Source organism: Nipponia nippon, unplaced genomic scaffold, assembly GCF_047370975.1.
Source record: "Nipponia nippon isolate SJK-2023a ecotype South Korea unplaced genomic scaffold, ASM4737097v1 scaffold_13, whole genome shotgun sequence".
Lineage (NCBI taxonomy): Eukaryota > Metazoa > Chordata > Aves > Pelecaniformes > Threskiornithidae > Nipponia > Nipponia nippon.
Genome location: NW_028262324.1, coordinates 16,379,317 through 16,400,302, shown reverse-complemented (window position 1 = coordinate 16,400,302; position 20,986 = coordinate 16,379,317). Strand labels below are relative to the sequence as shown.

General features: G+C 61.0%; 2 protein-coding genes and 1 long non-coding RNA gene across 7 annotated transcripts; 2 read left to right on the top strand and 1 right to left on the bottom strand.

Moving 5' to 3' along the window:
* Positions 1-1,263: 1,263 nt before the first annotated feature.
* On the top strand, positions 1,264-2,973 carry PDRG1 (p53 and DNA damage regulated 1). The gene is made up of 5 exons (XM_087749982.1): positions 1,264-1,506; positions 1,615-1,690; positions 1,794-1,868; positions 2,188-2,268; positions 2,582-2,973. Exons 1-5 carry the CDS (start codon positions 1,423-1,425, stop codon positions 2,662-2,664), a joined length of 399 nt encoding a protein of 132 aa, XP_087606108.1. The 5' UTR covers positions 1,264-1,422; the 3' UTR covers positions 2,665-2,973.
* Positions 2,974-5,446: 2,473 nt separating this feature from the next.
* Positions 5,447-11,176, bottom strand: LOC148056576 (uncharacterized). Of its 5 annotated transcripts, none has more exons than XR_015702978.1 (4): positions 11,045-11,176; positions 10,624-10,919; positions 6,372-9,852; positions 5,447-5,579 (listed from the first exon to the last, which is right to left on the bottom strand). It is a non-coding gene; the product is annotated as an uncharacterized LOC148056576 (long non-coding RNA). The 5 variants fall into 5 exon arrangements; XR_015702980.1 differs by having other exon boundaries at positions 10,624-10,803; positions 10,950-11,084; XR_015702979.1 differs by lacking the exon at positions 11,045-11,176 and having other exon boundaries at positions 6,372-6,475; positions 7,469-9,852; positions 10,624-10,763.
* Positions 11,177-12,343: 1,167 nt separating this feature from the next.
* DUSP15 (dual specificity phosphatase 15) lies at positions 12,344-20,132 on the top strand. Its single transcript, XM_009471445.2, has 7 exons — positions 12,344-12,717; positions 14,401-14,434; positions 17,086-17,168; positions 17,599-17,648; positions 18,312-18,386; positions 18,832-19,003; positions 19,167-20,132. The coding sequence occupies exons 1-7, from the start codon at positions 12,697-12,699 to the stop codon at positions 19,377-19,379; spliced, it is 648 nt and encodes a 215-aa protein (XP_009469720.1). The 5' UTR covers positions 12,344-12,696; the 3' UTR covers positions 19,380-20,132.
* Positions 20,133-20,986: the final 854 nt, after the last annotated feature.

Sequence of the window (20,986 nt, the reverse complement as noted above, 5' to 3'; positions counted from 1 at the left end):
ACCCACGCTCGGTGCCTCGGTGTCACCGGGGCTCCCTCCCGTAAAAGCACCGATCCAAGACAGACCCGGAGGTCCTTCCACCGTCCGTGGGGAAGCAACAGTGGCGCTGTCATCGCGCGACGCTGAGCGGCATTGCCAGGGAGGCGGTATCGGTGCAGCCAGCTCTGCTGCTGGCAGGGACCCAGCAGCACCGGCCGGAGGTTACGGCCAAGCGGCAGTCCCGACCGGGCGCTGCCACGCCGAAGGCCGGTCAACGCTTTCTGGGCAATCAGAGTGCAGAACCCCGGGCAAGCATGTAGGACATTGCAACCAGCAAGAAACAGGAGTGGGACCAGTGCCCGCGCGGTGCCCGGGCTGGAGGGGAAGCCGGGCCAGCAGCGCTGAGCCGGGAACGGGACCATTTCACCAGGGAGGAGCAGGGACGCGGGACACGGGACACGAAAACCCGCGTCCCCCGTTAGCCTCCAGCCCCGGTCGGCCTCCCGGGGCACCTCTCCCGCCGCAGAGCCCACACGGCGAGGGTCTGCCCGTCCTTGCCAGCAGCGCTGGCTCGCCCTGCATCCCCGACACCCCATTTCTCTGCCTCCTCTTGCTCGTGGGCTGGCGGGGGTGGAAAGAAGGGGATAAAAGCCATTTTGAGGGGCGACGTTTCCCCCTTCCCGTAGGCAGGGTCGTTCAGGGCAGAAGACGGACGCGGTGCCCTGGCAGAGCCTCGCGGCTGCTCCGAGCATCCCTGGGGCCTGGCGCAGACCGGGGGGCACCAGGGCTGGCTGCGGGCGAGCTGAGCTGCCATTGCTGCGGCCGGCTCCGGTCCCCGGGGACAGCAGGCCCTCGCCCGCCGAGCTCCGGGCGAGCCACCCGGCTGCGCGAAGCGAAACTTGCGCTCGTCGCCCCGCGCTTGCAGCGCCCCGGGGAGAAAAAGGGAGAGGAGGGCGACCCGGTGCCGCAGGGAGCCCAGCCGGCTGCCGGCGGGGGGCTCACAGCCGGGGAGCGGGGCCGCCCTGGGGCACGGAGCCAGCGACCGCTGGCCCACACCCGCGGAGGAGGTCCCGCGCTCCCGCTGCGCCGCCGCGGCTGCGGGCCGGCGCCTCCCTCCCGGCCCACGCCCGCTCTCGCCCCCCCTTCCTGCGTGTTTTCAGACGCGCGGCCCGCCATAGCCGGCCCCGCGCCCCGGCTCCGGCCCCACCGCCCGGGTTCCCCAGACCCTCGCCACCCGCGGGCCCGCCGCCACGCGTGGGTCCTCCACGGGGGGACGGCCGCGAGGGGGCGCCCTCTCCCCCCCCGCTCCTCCCGCGGCGGAACCCGCCTGCGCGGCTGCGGCTGCCGACCGGCGGGGAGCGGAGCCGGACCCGGAGCGGAGCCGGACCCGGACCCGACCCGCGGCGCACCCGGAGCCGGTCCCGGAGCGGAGCCGGCAGCGCCATGGCGCGGGACCCGGCCTTCGTCCTGCGCTACCTGACCGAGGTGGAGGAGCTGGCCGAGGACGTGCTTGCGGCGCGGCAGCAGGTACGGCCCGGCCCGGCCGCCGGCCACCTCCCCTCCGCCGCTGGTAGCCCCGGCGGGCCTCCTCCCCGGTAGCCCCGCGCCCCGGCTGCCTCTCATCTCCCGCTGCAGATCGTGGACCTGGACGTGAAGCGGAACCGGAACCGCGAGGCCCTGCGGGCGCTGCAGAAGGACCCGGAGCCCGACGGTGAGGCCCGGGCCCGGCCGGCGGCGTCCCCCGTGGGCCCCGGCTGCGCGGCGGGGGAGGCGCGGCCCTGACACAGCCCTTGCCTTGTCCTCCTCTCCCCCAGGCAAGGCCATGGTCTGCTTCGGGAACATGTTCATCGAGCTCCCAAAAGCCCAGACCAGGGAGATGCTGCGGAAGGGTAAGGCAGGCGGCCCCGGCGCACGCGTGGCAAGGCCGCGACAAGGTTTTAGGAAAATAAACAAGGTTGCGCCCAGTCCGGGCTTGGAAGCGCCCAAAACCTCCCCCGGGCAGGTTCTGGCCGTCGCCGTCGCGCGGGGCAGCGCCCTGGGAAGCGCCTTCGGGCACGGAGCAGCCGCGGGCAGGGGGGGACCCCGAGGCGGGGGGGAAGAGCCCTCGCCTGCGCCCGGGCCTGGGCTGCCACGCTGAGCGTCCCGCGGGAGGCTCTGCCCGCGCCCCAGCGCCCGCGGGCCCCCTCACGCCTGTCCCGCTTGTCTCAGACCAGGAACATCTGGATGAGGAGATAAACAACCTCCGGAAGGAGCTGCGGGTGAAGGTCAACCGCCTCTTCGAGGCCCAAGGTAAACGCTCCTGTTCTGGAACCTTCTCGGTATCCCGCAGCAGACGTCGCGTGTCGGGAGGGTCCAGCAGCTCCTGAGCTCTGTGTGTTCCCGCAGCCGCTCTCCCGCTGGCTCCCCAGTTCCCTCCCTGCTCCAGCAGTTCTGCGCGGCTGCTGGTGCGGAGCCGTCACCCACCGGCACGCTGAAGGGGCTCCCGCATCGCCCGCCTCAGCTCCCAGGGCCGTCCCTGCCCTCCCCGCAGCCCCTCTAGTTGCATATGGACCACTACGCTTATTGTCTAGCAAAATCCTGATTTTTCCGTCTGTTCTCTCAGGTAAAGCTGAGCTGAAGGGATTTAACCTGAACCCCATGACTGCTGAGGAAATGAAGTTAATCAATCGCATCCTGGAGGGCTGAGGTGGCCGCGCCATCGTCATGGCGCGTATTCGGGCTGTCACCCGCGGAGCTCACGCAGCCGCAGCCCTCGGGGTTTGCAGGACAGCAGCGTGCCCGGAGCCTGCCTCGGGTGAGGCCTGCGGCGGGCGCCGGGAAGCGTTTGGCTCCTCAGCTACGCCGCCGCAGTTTCCTTGGATCACGAACGCTTCCCACTCCTTGCTGCGGCCTGGGCGGCGGAGGCTCGGGCTGGGACACGGCGCTGGGCGAACGCCCGTGGCCGGGGTGGAATGGGATTATTAAAATGAGAGCAGCGGGGCATTGCTCACTCCACGTGTCTGTGTTCCTTGTCGGGTTTTTATGTGAGCGCTCCTGGCGTTTGGCTTCGGAGCCGGCTCGTTGTCGTGTCAGGAACAGGAGTAGGAGGAACGGGGAATCCACAGCGTGGCCGAAGCACAGACGAGGAGTTGTGCGCGCCTGATTTTTTTTTTTTCCTGTGTACAGGAAAGTGTCTGGGTGCTGCCAAGCCCTTTCTTTTTTTGAACTTCTGCAAAGATATTTCTGGATAGAATTTAAAAACTGCAGACGTGGCCGTTGTCCTTGTTTCCCTGGCTCTCGGGGGAGCTCGTCTGTTCTGTCAAACCTCGCACGCCTGGCGCAGCGCTGGGCCCGCTCCCTCACGCTCTTCCCTTCTGCAGCTCCGGCGCAGCCCCGCAGCGCTGCGCCCACAGCACCGCCGTTCCCCCGGCTCCCCCACCGCCTCCCAGCCTGACGGGTCGGAGCGGCTGCCTCCGGCCGGCCCGGCGCTGCTTCGCCCGCTTCCACACGCTCTTCAAAGTATGCAGAGTTCTGAAAAGACCCTGTTTCACACTCCTTCAAACTGAGGTGCGATTTCTTGAAATCTAAAAAGCCAACCACTATTGCTCGATCGGAGCTTTACAATTCCGTACCCTAAATGTACAACGGCAAGAAGCGAGGCCGTCCGCTTCAGGCTTAAGTTTCAGGTACACAGATTAAAAATAACATCAACTTATTACCTGAACTGTCTTGCCTGTGGCTTTTTCAGAAAATTGCATCTCTTCTGGGAGCGAGCGGCAGCACGCTGTGCCAAGTCCCCGTGTCAGCCGCACTCTTGCATAACCCGTGTCGTACAGCCCGTCCCCGTAACGTGTGATGGCAAGGTTATTTTTACAGTATCGTGGCAACAGGTTTTCTGCTCTGACATGTTCCCACAGTAGTAGCAGTAGGAGGATCAGGTGCCTGCCTTTCCCAAAAGATTTGTTTTGCCGGTGTTTAGCCCCTTCATTTTCTTACCGGCAGAGAACTAAGCTCTGCGAGTGCGGAGGGGCAGCCGAGACGCCAGCATCCCCTGTCTCTTGTGTCAGCCGTTATGAAATACTGCGTTACCAAGCTTACCGCAGCTTCCAAGCTGGGAAACCTTGCGAAGCAAGAAGGCCGGCGTCTTGCGCTGCGAGAAGTGGGAACTGCTGCTGCCCCATATGAGGAAGAGAGGGTGAACCTCATCCACAAGGATCTCTCCCATCCCAAGCCTGGGATCAGCATTACACTTTCTGCTGGGCAGGAAGGTTCCTGAAAAGCCGCTTCAGTTCTTTCTTGCTGTCATCGTAGCGGCCTGCAATGAAGACGTTAACGGGGGAGTTACGCGTCACCTTACTCCTCCCGGAGAGGCGAGGCAATGTCCCGCTTTCAGGTGAAGCTGTACTCGGGTTTTGTTAGTTAGAAACTACAGCCAGAGCCGACTGTAGGCACACCGAGCTTCGTACTGCAAAATAAAGTTACAATACACATCAGCCTCTGGGAAGCACGACTTCAGAATCCGAGCAGTACTTCCCGACAGTACAATACACAACTAGCTGCAGCAGAGCGCCCAGCGCACGGTCACCACAGCGGCTGCAGCGCCGTTTTTGCGGCAAAGCTGGCGTACGAAGAACTGCTGTGACTTAACGTGTGAAAAGCAGGACTAGGAACAAAACTGTTCCCACTGCATTTACACGCTTGTTTTCAACAGCGCTCCCGCAGCCTGGGCGCTTACATCCGCCTTTGGAAAGCATTTGTTCCTTTTGGCCTCTTAATCCTGTAAAAGCCCACAAGCCCGTTCTTGTTCTTTTATTCTCGGGTGAAAGGTGCGTGCTCTCCTCTCGCTGATGTGCGGATAGCTTAGGGGCGCGAGCAGGGCGCCCTGCCAGCACCTAAATGTGTGTTTGCCATGATGTTCTCCTTCACCGGCGGCCGCGGGTCTCCCCCTCTGCTGACAGGCCCGTCGTTCCCTAGCAGGTCAGAGCCTCCAACGCGCTTCTCCCTCCCCGTCAGCCTACAACATCACATATGTGCACCGAAGTACCTGAGCAATGACAATTAGCTGTCTGCACACAGGAATGAACTCCCGGACAATCGGAGACAAAGCTGAACAGCTGAAAGCAGCGGACACCTTTCTACTATTAATATCGGAGGTTAGCGCAGTTGTAAAGTCAATCACAAAATGCTGCAAGACAAGCTGCTCGGAACAGAGCGCTCCGGAGCGGTGAGCGTGGGAGGCACAATGCAGAAGGGCCTCTGACAGAGAGCTCTTGTGCAAGGCCCAGCTCCGACACAGACCGTTCCCTTTGCAGCCCCGTGCTGCTTTGTTTTCCCACTCTGGCACGGCAGTGTCATTGCTTACTTTGCTCTGTTTCTGGAAATTCATCATTTAATCACTAGAAAGGTTAGAGTATTATGATCAGTTGCCAAGACAGACATGGAACCAGACCATCCATTCCAATCATTTTAATAAGAACCCTTAGAAAGTAATAAACATCTTTTTGCCCGCCTGCCCTCCCTGTCCACAACGTGAAGCGTGTCTTTGAGGAGCTGACACTTGAGTTCAGTCTTCCTGGCTACTGGCAGCGAGGGAAGGCGAAGCATCCACCTCCAGAAGCCAGCTGCGGAGATACGACAACAGTAAATTAGGGAGAAACAGGCAGTTTTGCCAACGGTTCATCTAAGAGAAACGCCTGTCCACAAAATCATTACCCTGCTAGCAGGCAGGAGTAAGTGTGAAGCAATAGGAACTCCAACCCTAAATCTCTTTCCCATGCACCGAGCCAAAGAACATTCTGAGCTTATTGCAAAGTTTCTATTCCTGTTCTCGGTGGTACGAAAGAAAAAAAAAAATCCCTCTAGCTTCCAGAAAGACATATAAGTGAAAACCAAAGTCTAGCTGAAGCAGTACATGCTGAGGAGAATTCACAGAATGAGCATTAACCCTTTTTTAGTGGCAGGACGTGGACGTCTCCTGGGAGCAGTTTCCTAGCACAACACAGTGCTCAAACGGCTCTCGGAGGAGAGTCCAGCAGCGCTATCTGAGCGCCGTGACCGCATCGAGGGCGCTCACTCCGATTCATTTGTTTCCTGACCAACTGAAGGGATCCAGCTCTTTACGTGCAGGCTGCCCAAGCGGTAATTTGGTTTGCGGCTATGAACAGAGTAGACTGTGCAAATTAGAGCTATCCAGGACCACAGCTGGGCCGCGCTTATTTGCTCATTCGAAATAAAGCTGTCCCCGGTGGCACCACGTGGAATATTGGACTGGTGCCGACAGGACACAGGGCTGTAACAGGTATAGCAGCTACCACGTCTTGTTAGAGGGAAGAGTTAAAAAAGTATAAATTAGAGAAGACATTTGGTAGGAGAGCACCATCAACGTAAATCACATCTAAGGGAAATTTCCTTACCTACGGTACTGCTTGCACTTCACATCATTAAGGCTGAAAGAACAGTAATCCTATTTGCTCGTCATTTCTGAAGTGCTATTTGCTGTTTCTGGTTTTTTCAACTCCTGTAATGACAAGTCAGTTACGCTCTCGGGTTCCTGCTGTTGCAATACTTGGGTTGCATACCTAGCAGATTAAAGTTCAGCTGAAATTCTCAGAATCTTATGATACATATTTTTCACTTAGCCAGGGAGAAAAGCTGTATTTAAAAAAAAAAACCAACTATGGGAGCAGCCCATAAAATGGGAAGTTCAGCACCATCCTCCATTACTCTCAAACATTGACCCTCATCTCAGATTCACGAGGAATCTGACATCCCATTTACATTTTTTTTCCCTTCTCTCTCAGCTGCCACCTCGAGAGAGAGGAAGCTTAACAGCGACAGTTGTGTGCAGCAACGTCAACCCCGTTGTACCGCTGAGGTCTCAGAAGCGAAGGGCTAAGCTGTAAGATATCTACACCTCGGAAGAGCGCTAACCAGAAGGTTATTGGGTTTAAAGACAAAAAGATCAGCCTTATAAGATGCGCAGGCAGCTGCACAGCAACATGAAAGCAGCAGGCTTGCCCAGCCTCTCTTCTAAAGCTGAAATCTCATTGCCGGGCACCAGGAGACGAGGCAGCAGAGTTCAGTGGCTGCAGCAGGCGGCCACGGCGCGGCAGGCGGCAGGATGAGGTCAGCCTGCCCGCGTCGGCCAGAGGAGCCCCCCGGCAGGAGCCGGGGCGCAGTCTGCCGGCAGGGCGGGCCCCTCGCCTTCCCAGGACCGTAATCAGGTGCAGCCTTTTGCACTGCCACGTTTGTGAGATGAGCATCTGGAATGAAGTAGAGATGCGGACCGAAGACAAACAGACACTGAACAAGCAAATACGGAATTCTCACTCTAAGCAGTCCTCTTCTGCCCCAGTGCCAATTAATTACCTTCCCTGTCTGTAATCACAGGCTTCAGCCACCTGAGCTTAAATCCAACACTGCCCAATGATATCTTACTAAAAATTGCAGGAAAAAATTAAAAATCAGAAGTAATCAAGAGCGGTATCTGGAAAATGGAAGAGCAACTGGCCTGAGCTAGTACTGCACCTCACGGCTGGCACGAAGCTCTTCAGGCCACCAGGTCTCCAAACCTTCACCCAAGGCAGCTTGCTGCACCCGTGCTCTGGAAAGGCTTTTGATCGTTCAGAGCAAGCACAAACTCTGCTGAACTTTCACGGAGAGACGTGATGGATTTTCCTGTCTCCTAAGCCATCAAATTGAGGTGGGATACCTTTTGGGAAGATGTGTTAATCAAATGAAAGCTATCAAACTCAATCCAGTAGCAAGCGTGACACGCAGGAAATCAAATAGCTCTCTCCCATGTATCAGCCCGTCCTTACGTTCTATGAAGCTGAGGAAGAAGAAAGGCTGCCAACATTTAACCACGAACAATAAAACCAGGACTGACATTTCAGCTTCAGTCCTAGCTGATTTGTCAAACTGACATTTCCAGTGATCTGGTGACACCGGCTCTGCGATGAAAAAAGACAGGAGAGAGACAGGGTGCCAGCAGCAGCCACAGGACAGCCGAATCCTGTAGGTGTTTGCAGGAGTCGGAGGTGACGAGGTTCATCCGATGCACGTAATGCCAAGCAGTAAAATTGCACAATCCTTTTCTTACCCTTCTTGCACACGCAGACGGGTAGGACACAGCGATCATCCCTGCTATTCAGAGTAAACCGTGTATTAGAAAAGCAAGCAAATCCACCCCTGTAGAACCAGGCCTTCAGTGGGACGTACGGGGAGAAGAGGAAAGGAGCAGCTGGGCGCTGAGGCAAGGAAAACCATTTCTGGCATGATAACGGTGGTTTGCACTTACAGATGTCACTAGAACATAAACCCTCACGTCAAACCTTCACCCTGTGAAGTGCAGAGAAATGTGTAACATAACCCAGTTGCTGATGTTGCTGCCTAGCGTTAGACCTACCCAAGATCAGAAGTTCATGTACAAATATGCACACGAAGCGTAAGAAGTCAGATCCCGGATAAAGCATCTGACCACGTGGGAAAAGCCACGGTAAGAAACTTTGCTGTTGCGCCGGGGAAGGGTGAAGGAGTATTACAACAGACAGGCCCAGGAGAACAGAACAAGTCACCGGCAGGAGGAGAGGATGAAATAAGAGCAAAAAAAACCCCAAATGCCTGTTGGGTATTCCCCAAGGAGAAGACAGAGAGTCGTTCTCACCTTCTTCAATCAACGATATCCTTCAGCGTTCAGAACAGGAAAACTCCTTCACCTTGTGACCTGCCGCGATACAGACAGAAGTTACCGGCTCTGACGTTAGCATGTCCTGCTCCTTCCCAGAACTTCCCTGCAGGAGCCCTGCACAACCTGATTCATCATCTGTTCGTATGCAAGCACATTTATTTGAGGTTAGGGGGGCAGGGGGATCCAACGACCGCTCTCTAGTGCGAAAAGCTCAGATCCATAAGTGTTAGGAGGATTCCCGGAGGAAAGGGCAGAGCAGGCAGGCAGCCTACGGGGAAGTTCCACGGGACCGACTAAACAAACTCTGTCACATGCTTGCAGAAACATAAGTAACGCAACATATGTTGTCAGGAATTTTAAGTCACATTTTAAATTTGTGTACATTATAGAAGAACTTAATCAAACAGGAAAGTCACGAAAGATGCCAGCGACCTACGGCAAGCAGGAGCAGAACAATCCTGAAGGCAGCCGAGGCTGCACGAGGTATTACGAGCGGGTGACGAGTGGCCCAGAGAAGCCACCCGAGAAGCCAGGCTCCCCAGGGCACCTTCCAGAGGAGCTCCAGGCTCCTGCAGCCCCAGGACGTGGCACTGTGCCCGTCCTGACCTACTGCTGCACCTGCGCGCGGGAGCAGGCAACCTGAGACGTCACAACACGGGGCTGCTCAGGAGCACGGCCCGACGGAAGGAGTAACGTGGAGTTTATTTTCACTTGTCTGTGAGTTTTGAGGTCAGCCACAAACTATTTCATTTAAGTTGTTGGTATAATCTCAGTAATCACAGGCTTTTCATACATCCTTGTTTCCTGTGTTCTGGTTATTTACCATGTTAATTCAGGCTGTGGGCATAAAAGCAGCTTAATATAAGGTTTTTGGTTGCCAATTAACACGTTCCCATTTGTAGAGTTAGATAATCACTAGCTGCTACCCTCCTGGCTGTAATTCACATGTTAGTTTGGATAATTACCTCCCATTCACTCCTCGCAAGCGTGCCCTTGCCGACGGGCCTGCCCCGCAGGGCAAGGCGAATCCTCCGTCCCAGCCTCCTCACCAGACCTGCTGCGCAAAGCGGCTGCTCACTCGCAGGTCTCACAGACGGGTGGATTTTTAATTATGCACCACGGCACGATGCTCATGATGTTAAATGGCTTGAATCATCTGGCAGAAGCAAGGCGTTTCTCAGCGTCACGGCGAACTGTCGTAATTTCTAAAGGAAACACAATTTTTCCTTGGTCCCCAGGGCACTGGCTAAAGTGGAAGTTGCTGCGTTCAGCACAGCTCCGGGTAGCTGTAGGTTTGGGGGGACAAATGTTGATTCAGAGCACGAGGCTACCCTTCAGGTCTCTAACTGCAGAGCAGAGAGAAGCTAACGCCACCCAAACCCACCCCAACTTGCGCTCCAGGCTGCAGGTGGAGTCTCCCATAATCTCGTCACATTCTCAGGATGGAAGCTTGCTCAGTAAGGTGGCTGGACTTCTGTGGGCTGACATCTAACGTGGTGGGATTTCCCTCAAACCAAACAGATGTTTTCATAGCTCCACTTTAGGGGTGCCCTAGAACGCTGCTTAACCAGAAGCCCAACTAGATGGCTGCCCCGCACACCCACACCTTCTTGCACACCTGCAGCTGAACTGAATGATTTCAGAGCACGAACTTGGCCGTAACCCCACAGCGAGAAGCCCTGGGAGCACGATCTGTTCCTCCACGCAAGAACTCTGCACTTTATACCTTCACCATTGAGTTAACCTTGGCCTACAAATAAACTCAGCTCAGTTTTGACTGCTGAAATAAACCGTTGCACAAGGAGGGTTTTGGTAGGACGTGCTGGCCAGGAAACCGGCCGGGAGCACCGCTGCTCCCAGCCACCTGGCTGTGCCCGGCTCTTCCTGTGGATTTCCTGCACATTTGCCTCTCCCTCCGCAGAACGAAGGCATCCAGTCATCTCTGTCTCACTTTCCTTGGGAGAGCACATACTTACTGGTTTCAGAATCCAAGCGATGCCAGGATTCTTGCGAAATTCTTCCACAAACAAATAGTACTCTGAAGGCATTTTGAAGGTCTTCGGAATAAAGGCACGTTTTGTTGCCTCAAGCTTTCCTGCTTCTAACTGCTTCTGAAACCTCTTCAGATTCTTCACTAAGCAGTTCTTCTGACTCAGCTGGGTAGAAAGAGAAATGTAAGGCTCAGCTCAACAAACGCTCCCGCAGTCCAACTCACTCTAATTGCCCTTGAGAAGTTTCTGGTGACATCTGGGGATCGACTGCACCACGTACTCTGAGGAGAAAAATAAATAAATATGGATACCATTGAGCGCTGCTTTTTCTTTGTGGAGGAGAAGGCTCGGGTTTGATTTTCTGTGTCGGCACGAACAGGGGAAGCGAGAACAGAGCAAGCCTCACAAGTTCTGCCATTTCTAGCGGAGCCTCCCTGCGCAGTCGGCTCGCTCCTCGCCAGGACGGGCTGGCGCTGCCCACGCCGACGGCCGTCGGCACCTCCGCGGCCAAGCTGACCCCGGGGCCGCGGCAGCCCAGCTCCACCGCTGCCGAACCGCCGCGGGGCACGGCCCAGCGTCACAAACCACCTGCACCGGCGGGCGCGAAGGCTCCGGGCAGGGACGCGTCCCGCTCCGCTGCGGTGGAAGCAGGACCCCGGGGCAGGGCTCCCGGGCTGCAGGAGTTTCACCTGCTGCAACTAAACCCGCCCACGGGTACAAACGGGACGCCCCGAAACGCAGCCGGAGGCCCCACTGCACCGCACCGCCCGCAGGCGGTTTGAAGGCGCTGCCGGGCAGCGGGGCACCGCGCCCCGGGGCAGGAGGCGCTGCCGGCCCGCGCTCCCCTCCCCTGCGCGGGGGCCTGCGAGAGCCGGGGACGCCCCGCTCCGGGCCGTTACCCCCCGCCGGCCTTCGGCTGCGGGCAGCCGGCCTGGGCCCGGGCCTACGCCGGTGGCTGGGCCTGGGCCTGGGCCTAAGCCTGCGCCTGGGCCTAAGCCTGCGCCTGCGCCCGGGCCCGCCAGGCCGCGCCCGTCCCCATGGCAACCGCGCCGCTGCGCAGCAGGGGGCGCTCGCGGCACCGGAGCCCCGGGACCGCGCCCCGCCCCCCCCCCCGGTCCCCCCCCCCCCTCGGGCACCCCCGCTCTCCCCGTGCCCCCCGCGCCCCCCGTCCCCTCTCATCCCGCCAGGCCCGGGCTGCAGCGAGGCCGGGGGCTCGGGGGGGTCCCCAGGCCCCGGCTCTGTCCCCGCCGCCGTCCCCGGTCCCCGTGAGCCCAGCAAGCCGCGGCGGCAGAGGGGGGCGGCAGCAGGTCCAAAACCCTCTAAAATCCGCCCAAGGACGTTGCTCGGGGCGGGGGGAGCGGGGGACCGGCAGCGCCGAGCCCCTCACCCGCCGGTCCCCGTGCGGGGCTGCGGGACCCACGGGCGCTGCCCGGCCCGGCCGCGCTGCCGAGCCCCCGGGGGACCCCCGCAGCCGCCCCGGGCAGGGCGGGCGGGGCAGCCCCTAGGCGTGCGGGGCCGGGGTCCCGCACCCCCCGCGCGGCGGGCGCAGGCAGGGGCGGGCACGGCGCGGGCAGGGGCGGGCACGGCGCAGGCAGGGGCGGGCATCCCGCCGGGCCGCCCGGCCGCACAGACCTTCCTTGATGGAGCGGGACAAAGGTTTTGTTCTTCTCCCAACACTGCGGCCTTGTGCGGCCCCGGCGGGCGGCGGCGGCAGGCGGCGGCCCCCGCGCTCCCACGCCACGCACGGCGCGGCGGCGGCGGAGCCTCGCCTTTGTCCGCTCCGGGCCGCGGCGGCGGCGGGGGGGCGGCAGCGCCGGAGCGGCCGGGGAAAGGCCCGGGAGGACGGCGGCCGAGGTCCCCGCTGCCCCGGGACAGCCGCCAGCCGCTCGGCGGGGCTGGGAGCAGCCATCCCCCGGGAGCCCAGCTCTTCATGAGGGGAAGCCGAACGGGGAGCGACCGGAGCGGGGACGGCGGCTGCGCTTGGGGACGGGGAGGACGGCAGCAGTGGGGACAAGGACACCCGCGTCCCGTCCACCCGCGCCGCGCCCGTTGCCGGCCATGGGAAACGGCATGAGCCAGGTAACGGGGAGCGCTGGGGTGGCTGCTCAGCAGGGCCGGCCGGCCTTGTCCCGGCGCTGGAGGTGCCAGACGCTGGCCTGGCCGCTCGCTTTGCCATGCCGAGCGGCGTTTCACCTGCCGGCACCAGCTCCGGCACGGGGCTCGGCTGCCAGGCAGAGAAATCGTAGGAGAAGCAGGCAGGGACGCTGCACCAGCCCGCAGCCGTGGCCCGTCCGGGGGTGTGGAGGGCAGGGGTGACAGCGAGCCCCTCCGAGGGAGCGGGGAACCTTTCCCGACGCCTTTAAAACCAAGGCACCGCTCCCGAGCACGCACCGGGAGGCCTGCGCGACCCCCAGCTCGGTGGGGTCGGGCCGTGCGTGGGGCTCAGCATCACTGGGCGGAGGGGATGGGCGCTATTTGGTGGTCGTTTGAGCTTCCCCTTGTCACAGGTGAACAGAGACAGCTTCTTCCTGCAAGGATCCTCAGCTCCTCAGCTTTAAACGCCCCTCCCCAGCCCCAGAACCGCTCATTACCTGGGGAAGCGCCCGGTGCTGCAGACGGGGCTGTGCTGCCGTGTTCGCTCCAGCGAGGAGTGGGTCGGAAGGGTGCTGGGCACGGGAACGTGCCGTTATTCGTGGCTCGGCGTCCTGCCCTTGGGAGCGGCCCTTGCTAACCAACACTCTCCCACCAGCTCATTTCAGTGCCGCAGCTGCAAGTTAAAGGTGCCCTGTCGATAGAAAATGGATCTAAAATCTTAGGAATCATTAAAAAAATCCTCTTTAAGCTGTTTGACCAAGAGAAATGTTTCCAAACGTGGGCGGTGAGACAAGCGTGAGCCCAGCCGTGCTGGTAGAAATCACCTCTGCTCGCCCAGGTCCTGGGTGCCAGACATCGCAGCAGGGAGAAGCCGGAGGGGAACCGGCTGGACGCGGGGGTGAACAGCCCCGGGAGCCTCGCTGCCCAGGCTGGGAGAAAGGGAAAATAGAAAATCGCTCTGGGTAAGAGCAGTTGCAAGGTATCCCGCTTCTGCATCCGCAGTGCAATTAACAGAGGCGTTGTCAAGTAATTATCTTGAACAGTGGAATTTCACAAGGAAAATAGGGTGAAGACCCGGTGTCCAGAGCGATCTGTTCCTGGGCTGTTAGGAACAGGCTCCCTGCAGCGCAGAGCGAGGGGAGCAGAGCTTGGGGCTGGGGGGGGGACACCACTGTGTCCCCCCAGGCTTCTCCGTGCCTTCGGCTCCCCGTCCCTCGGGCAGCAGGACCTCTGCAGCCAGGGGCATAGTCCAAGGCTCTACGGGGGCATAGGCAGTTTGCCGAGCTCAGATAAAAAGCCCCAACAAAGAATTTATTGATAATAAGCAAGAGGAGAAATAGAAGAGCTGTGGCCAACCCCCAGCTCCCGTGAGGGTGCAGCGCCGGGCGGTTGGGTGGGCTGGGGTGCCAGGGCTGCATCCAGCCCCGCGCGCTGGCTGCCAGAGCAGCGGCAGCCCCGGGAGTGCCCACGGGCAGCTCGGTCCGTGCTGTGTCCCTGATCCAGCCAGGAGGTCCGCGCCTCCTGCCCCGGGGCTGCTGACAGGCACCTTAACGGCACAACTTTTGCCTTTCCCACCGAGGTCGCTGCTGCCCGTGGCGGGTCCCGGCGCGGTGGGTACCACAGCATGGTGTCGCTGCTCACGCTGCCACTTCTCCTTGTGTCCCACAGATCCTCCCTGGCCTCTACCTTGGGAACTTCATCGGTAAGCGGAGCCCCGCCGCCGCAGAGGCGTCCTTCAGTGGGGGAGCTGGGCTTGCCCCGGCCCACGGTTTGGTGCCGGGAGGGAGCTCCCTGCCCACGGGCCCTCGCGGTGCCTTCTGCCGGTGCTGCCCTGGGGTGGGCTGTGGCAGGGGGTCAGCAGTGGGTGCTCAGCTTCTCCAGAGCTTGTCCAGCCGCAGAAGAGGGCTTGGGGGCTCTCCTGGCGTGAGCACATGATGCCTCATCTTCTAGCTGGTGGATGAGAGCTGCTCTCCAGCCCCTCCTGCTCCCCATCATCCCAGTTTGCTTGAGCTCAGCTCAGGACGTCCCTTGGCTGGCAGAGCCCCTTCCCCTGCCTGTCCCCCGCTGCCCCTGGGGAGGGGGGAGCGTGGGGAGCTCAGGCCCAAGCGGCTGCAGGTGCTGAGCCTTCCAGCTGGGTAGCGCGGACAGAGATGGCGAAGAGCGGGGCTAACTCAGGCTGCATCCTGCCGTGCCAAGCTTTCCTCAGCTGCAGCGAGCGGTTTTCCTGCGCAAACCTCTCACGCCACAGTGCAAAATCTGCAGCACGCATGCTTGCACCGCGTTCGTGCCTCCCTGCCTGCAAACGCTGCCCGATGCCCTGCCGGCGCCTGCCACGTGCACTGCTCTGCCGCTTGCTTTGTGTTGGCAGCAGCGAGGGTGGAGGCACCGGGGGAAAGGCAAGGCAGAAGCCCCCTGCCATCACTCTGGGTTCCTTATTTAACAGCTGCCCTGAGCTCTGGGGGCACACGGGGGGAAGGGGCTGAGCAGGGCCGTAGCCTCGCCAGGAAGGGTCCCGGCAGCCTGTCCCCGAGGCCACGCTGTCAGCTGGGCCCGGGCAGCCCTCGCAGCCATCCCGCCTCCCCTGCACGAGGCAGGGAGCCGGGCAGGCCGGGAGGGGATGGGGGCACGTACGGGGCCACCAGGGGAAGCTGGGCTTTGCTTTAAGAGAGTCCTGTGGGAGTTCACCCGCCGCGGTGGGCTGTGCCACGCACCCGAGCTGGCACGGACCCCGTGCCGGGAGCAGAGGAGCTGGTGGTGCCGCACCAGCACAAGGGAACAGGACCAGGGCGGCTCAGGGTGATGCACCCCGGTTTCACAGCTGTAGCAGGTGCAGGAGGGTACTGCCCACCCCCCAGAGAGAGTTTCTCCTGGTGGTGCCACACCAATTCACTATTTTAAGGGGTTTTCATTGTCAGGGGGCAATTCATGACCAAGTACTGGCACCTGCCGTGAAAAAAACCAGCATTTATTAGTGCTCCTGCCTCCCTAATGGCTTGTTTGGCAGCTTGATTCCTGCTGTAGAAGGTTTAAAAACACTGGTGTGAGCTGCTAAGAAAATGTCCTTGGAAGCAGCGCAGCAGCCCTGGCCAGGACGGCCCCGTGCCCCGGGGAGCACCCTGGGGTGGGCTGGGGGTGCAGAGCAGCCAGGGCTCCTGGGTTCGTCACGGGGGTTCCTGCGAGTAACCACTGACACGGGGTCTTGGCCCGATGCCACCCCAGCGTGGCTCTACCGAAAGGTCTGGGGTGACGACAGAGACCGCGGGCCTGCTGAATTAAGCACTAACAGCCCACAGAGACATTTTCTCCAGCTGAAAGCTTTTCCAGCCGCTGTAAGCCTTGACGCTGGTGTCACTAATCGCTGTCACTCTGCCTGCCCGAGGCGGGCGGGAAGGCGGCGGGTGCTGCGCAAGTCCCCACGAGGGTCCCCACCTCCCTCCCCACACGCTCGCGGCATGGCTTGCCCATGGAGTGTCTCTCTTGAGACTCACCCCTATTAAAATTCACGTCATGCCGTTAGCACATCGCGGTCTGGATTCCCGAGCCAAGGTTTTACACCACGTGGAAGTTTTAGAAACCCAAAGCGATGAGATGGGAAAACGTTCATCCTCCTCTCCGGCAGCTCGCGCAGCATCTGCTGGTCGTGGCACGAAAGGGAGACGGCCCGCGAGATGAGCACGCTCCCCTCCCAGCGTAACAACCGCGGTGCTGGACCAGGGCCCAGGATCACAGCCAGGGATGCTGAAGCATTAGTGAGAAGCAGGTCGTTGCCCCAGGCAGCTGAGGATTCCCAATTTCTGTGCATGCAACTGCAGAGGATACAGGCAGAGTGCTGCAAGTCGCTCTTCAGGTGTTTTCTGCAGATCCCTCGGGTGCTAAAGGGGAGCTCGGACAGACCGAGCCAAACTCAGGGTTGATACGAATTGCCGCAGCTCCGCTTCCATAGCTCTCAAGATAAAGCAGATCCCTCGGGCTGCAGCAAGTCCCATTGCGTGCGTGTGTGCACAGGGGAGGTGCAGGCAGAGAGCGCGTCCCCTCCCCAAGCTGGGGACAAGCACAGGCAGGCGGGAAGCTGCCTGCTCGCAAAGGAGGGAGTTTTTCCGTGCAGATGTGGATTCTCACCCCAGCGTGAGCAGCAAGGTCGCGTGCCTTCGGAGGGAGAAGGTCTCTGGTTTGCTATCATGGGGTTTGTGTATTTGCCCGTGTCTGTGCCGCTGCACGTGGGGGGTGTGATGCAGGCGATCCTCGGGAGCAAGGCTTTGCGTGCTGGGCTGTCTGCGGGAGCGCGGCGGCCATGCTTTTGGGAAGAGAAGGATAAGAAACAAATACATGCTAATATCTAGTTTTATCCTTTAGATGCCAAAGACCTGGAGCAGCTAAGCCGGAACAAGATCACCCACATCGTTTCGATCCATGAATCTCCCCAGCCCTTGCTGCAGGTAGGGTCCTGTGCCCGACGCCTCAGCGTAGATCTCTGCAGCTCCTTCCATGCTGCAGCATCTTCCTTCCCACTCTGAGCACGTACACCTCTCACCTCTCCCTGGTCACTGGTCCCAGAGGAGCTGGGCAGCTCCCCCGGCATGGGAAACTGGCCATCTTGTGACTATAACCTGGCCTTGAACGCGAACGGGAAACTATTTCTAGCTCTCCAGCCTCATCTTGTTTCCCACCACCTCCCACGAGCCGCCTGTCCCCCAGCCAAGGGAGAGAGCGTCCCTGTCCCCACGCAGGGGGATGCTGTGTTGGGGGAGCGAAGCCCCGTGGGCAGCACTGGGGCGAGGAGCAAAGGCGCTGCCAGGCCGGCTGCAAGCACACGCGGCACCCCGACCACAGTGCCCGAGTTTCTCCTCTTCCTTTTCTGTCTTCCAGGACATTACCTACCTCCGCATCCCCCTGCCCGACACCCCCGAGGCCAACATGTGAGTACCCCGGGGAGGCCGGGGCTGGCTCGGGGCGTGCGGGAGGGTTGGGCTCTGCAGGGTGATCGGGGGGAGGGCTCACGGCACCCCAAGTCCTCGGGGTGCTGCCTCCAGCTCCTCAAGCGCAGTCACCCACAGGCTGGAGGCACGATGCCCCGGTGCTGGGGACCACCTTGGGATCCCGACATCATCCCGCTCGGTAATGGCCGGGGAGCGGGTCCCGGCCCTGGGGCGAGGCGAGGGGCAGCCCCTCTGCAGCACCGATGGAGAAGAGCAGCGAGCGTCCCCCCGGGGAGGTGCCTGGAGGGGGGAGAGCGGGTAAAGGGTGTGGAGCCGGGGCCAAGGGCGCCGGCGTGGCTGGAGGTGTGAGCGGCCAAGCTCCCGCTGCCCCCGCACAAGTCACAGGAGCCCCAGGGCAGCCCCGCGCATCCCCAGCGCAGCGGCACCCGCTCCCATCCCCAGCACGGCGTGAGCTGGCCTTCCCTTAGGCAACAACAGCGCTGAGCTGCTCAGGTCTCAGCAGCTGCTGGCAGGGCCTGGAAAGCACCGGGCAGTTTATGTTAGTGCTTCATCCTCAGACGTGCAGGGCTGCTCTGCCTGCAGCCTAAAATTCCCGTTCCACCCCTGAACTCCTTATTCTGTCTGGTTTATTTTTCCTGCTAGCAAGAGGCACTTCAAGGAATGCATCAGTTTTATCCACCAGTGTCGTCTGCATGGAGGGAACTGCCTCGTCCACTGGTAACGCGTCTTTCCCCGTGCCTGATACCATGTCCCCCCAGCGCCCCGCTTTGGCTGCAGACCCCTAACCAAAGCCGGCCTGTGCCAGAGGGCTCCATGCCCACAGATCCACCCAGGATCCGCCCTCGGCTGCGGCTTTTGCCTCAAACCCAGCAGGATCCAGGCAGCCCTGGAGAAGGGGCAGCTTTTCGCTGCGGCTGAGCGAGTGGGAAGAGCGGGGTTTGGGGCAGGCAGCCAGGCAGCAGCCGCTGCTGTCGCTTCCCCGGGGAGGAGCAGGTATTTATAAGCACTGATGGAGAGGACCTTGGAAGGGCTCAGGCCTCCCAGAGAGCAAGTTCTTGGAGAAGAGGAACCAAAATAGCTGAAACATAAGGGTGGAGGAAGGGGCGAGCGTGGGGTCAGGGTGTGCCGCCGGCAGCAGCCTTTCTGCCCTTTCCCTTGCCAGCCTCGCCGGCATCTCCCGCAGCACCACCGTGGTGGTTGCCTACGTCATGGCCGTCACGGAGCTGAGCTCCCAGGAGGTGCTGGAGGCCGTCCGAACCGTCCGGCCCGTCGCCAACCCCAACCCCGGCTTCAGGCAGCAGTTGGCTGAGTTCGGCGGCGGCGCAGCCCGCAAGGTGGGACCAGCCTCGGCCACCCATGCTCTGCTCCGCAGCTGAGCCTGCTCAGAGGTCTCAGGGTTCCCGGGGGGACCAGGTCGCTTCCCCGCTCTCCTTGCTGGCAGGCTTGGACCTGCCCTTGGAAACAGGCACCTTAGTTTCCTTCTCCCTCCTTCCCCAGGTCCGCAGGTACCTGAAGCAGAGGTATGGGACGTCCCCTTTCAACGACGAGGAAGAAATAAAGGCCTTGCTGCCGGCAGGGAGAGGAGGACCGTCTAGGACAGAGGGAGCTCTGCAAGGACTGGTCCCAAGAGCCAGAGACATCAGGAGCACGACTCCCTTCCTGCTGCGGGTGAAGAGGACGTTCTCCTGCATCCCGGCTTGTCTGAAGTGACCCCAGCCAAGGGAGAGCGGCGAGAATCACCCAGCAGCCTGGGAGAGACGAAGGAGCTGCAGCACAGCGGGCCGGGGAGCGCTGTGCAGGGCGGCCACGTCAAGCCCAGCTCCTTCGTCTCTTCTGGGGTGTGAGCGTGCCATCCTCCGTCCTGGCTCTCAGCTGTCGGGGAGGGATTTGTCTGCACTGCCAGGCTCTGCAGCGCTCGGTGGGCTCAGCCTCTTCGCCTCCAGCGTGTTGGGGACGCCTGGTGAAAGGCGCAGGGCTCTGCCCCCAGGTCACCGCAGGCTCCTGCTCAGGGCAGAGCGACAGAGGGGGCCTCTCCTGCCGCGGGGCCAGCACCCAGGCGATGCCGGCAGCAGCTTTAGCACTTGGGTACCAGCTGCACGAGCCTCGGGGTGCACAGGGTGCGGGAGAGCCGGCGCTCCCCTCGGGGCGGTTTTCCCACCAGCAGCACAAGCTCCCAGAGCCGAGGAGGCTGCGGAGCAGGGCCATGTGGGGGCATCAGCCGGTCACACCACCGCACCGGCTCCCAGGCAAGGGTCCAGCCCCAGCCTGGCCAAGCACAAGCCCTGAGCGAGCGCTGTAGCTTTTGGAGTCCATTGCACCCCATTCCCACCCATCCCAGGGCATGATCTTTAAAAGGTGGGAACTAAGCGTTTAACCTGGCCAGACCTCACTAAAGCAGAGCCTTAAGCCATTTTGCTTAAAGACTTTCTATGCCCCCCCAGTAATAAACACCTATTCTCCGTGGTCTGCCTGGAGCGCAGTTGGACTCCCCTGCGACGGCCGGACAGATGGGGGATGCCGAGGGGGACGGTCCCAGTGTGGGGAGGTCTGGAGGCTGCTGCTGGCCACTCTCCGCAGCCCAGGGAGGAGCGGGCTGGGGACACCGGCACGCCTGGGCAGGGGACCCCCCTGTGCCTGGGCAGGGGACCCCGCTGCTGCCTTGTGGGAAGGTTACAAGAGAGGCCAGAGAGCCGGGTGCCATTTGGGCTCTCTGTGGGGACAGGGCTTGCCCCAGGAGGGGCTGGGCAGCAGCAAGCGGGCACTCACGTGGAGCTGGCTTCACTGCAGCTTCTCGACTCACCAGGACGGGAGCACCGGGTCCAGGAGCCTGCTGGCTCTGGCTACTGGGAGCACTGGGAGCCTGGCACCAGCTGAGCATCGCAAGCCCAGACCTGTCCTATTTACACCTTTCCCTGGGGCAGAGTCCCAGGTGGGGAAGATGCTGGGAACGCCCAGCTGGGTCATCAGCATCTCCCCTGCTGGGAGCCAGAGCGGGTTTCTGGGGTCCCCCTCGTCCCTGCCACCCCTCTCCCATGGGGGAGGGTGTCCTCCAGGAGCCGGACAGGGACAGGGACAGGACAACCTCCTCCTGCAGGGAGGTTTCCAGCTCTGTGTGTGATGGGGTGCCAGGCATGGGGTGCCAAACTGAAGGGACTTCCCGGGAAGCCAGGACTGCCTCTGCTCTGGCCGCTTCCAGGAGACATCAGCATGGGACAGGGAATGTCCATCAGTAATTAATAACGGCTCGTTTACCCCTGCGTGGCGGCTGTGGCTGAAGGTGAGCAGCTGGCTGGGCGTCCCAAGGGTCTCGGTGCCCA

Coding starts and splice junctions, on each gene's coding strand:
- PDRG1 (XM_087749982.1), top strand. CDS start 1,423: ATGGCGCGGGACCCGGCCTTCGTCCTGCGCTACCTGACCGAGGTGGAG. Junction 1,691..1,793: donor GAAGGACCCGGAGCCCGACG/GTGAGGCCCGGG, acceptor CCTCTCCCCCAG/GCAAGGCCATGGTCTGCTTC. Junction 2,269..2,581: donor CCGCCTCTTCGAGGCCCAAG/GTAAACGCTCCT, acceptor CTGTTCTCTCAG/GTAAAGCTGAGCTGAAGGGA.
- DUSP15 (XM_009471445.2), top strand. CDS start 12,697: ATGGGAAACGGCATGAGCCAG. Junction 12,718..14,400: donor TGGGAAACGGCATGAGCCAG/GTAACGGGGAGC, acceptor TGTGTCCCACAG/ATCCTCCCTGGCCTCTACCT. Junction 18,387..18,831: donor GGGAACTGCCTCGTCCACTG/GTAACGCGTCTT, acceptor TTCCCTTGCCAG/CCTCGCCGGCATCTCCCGCA.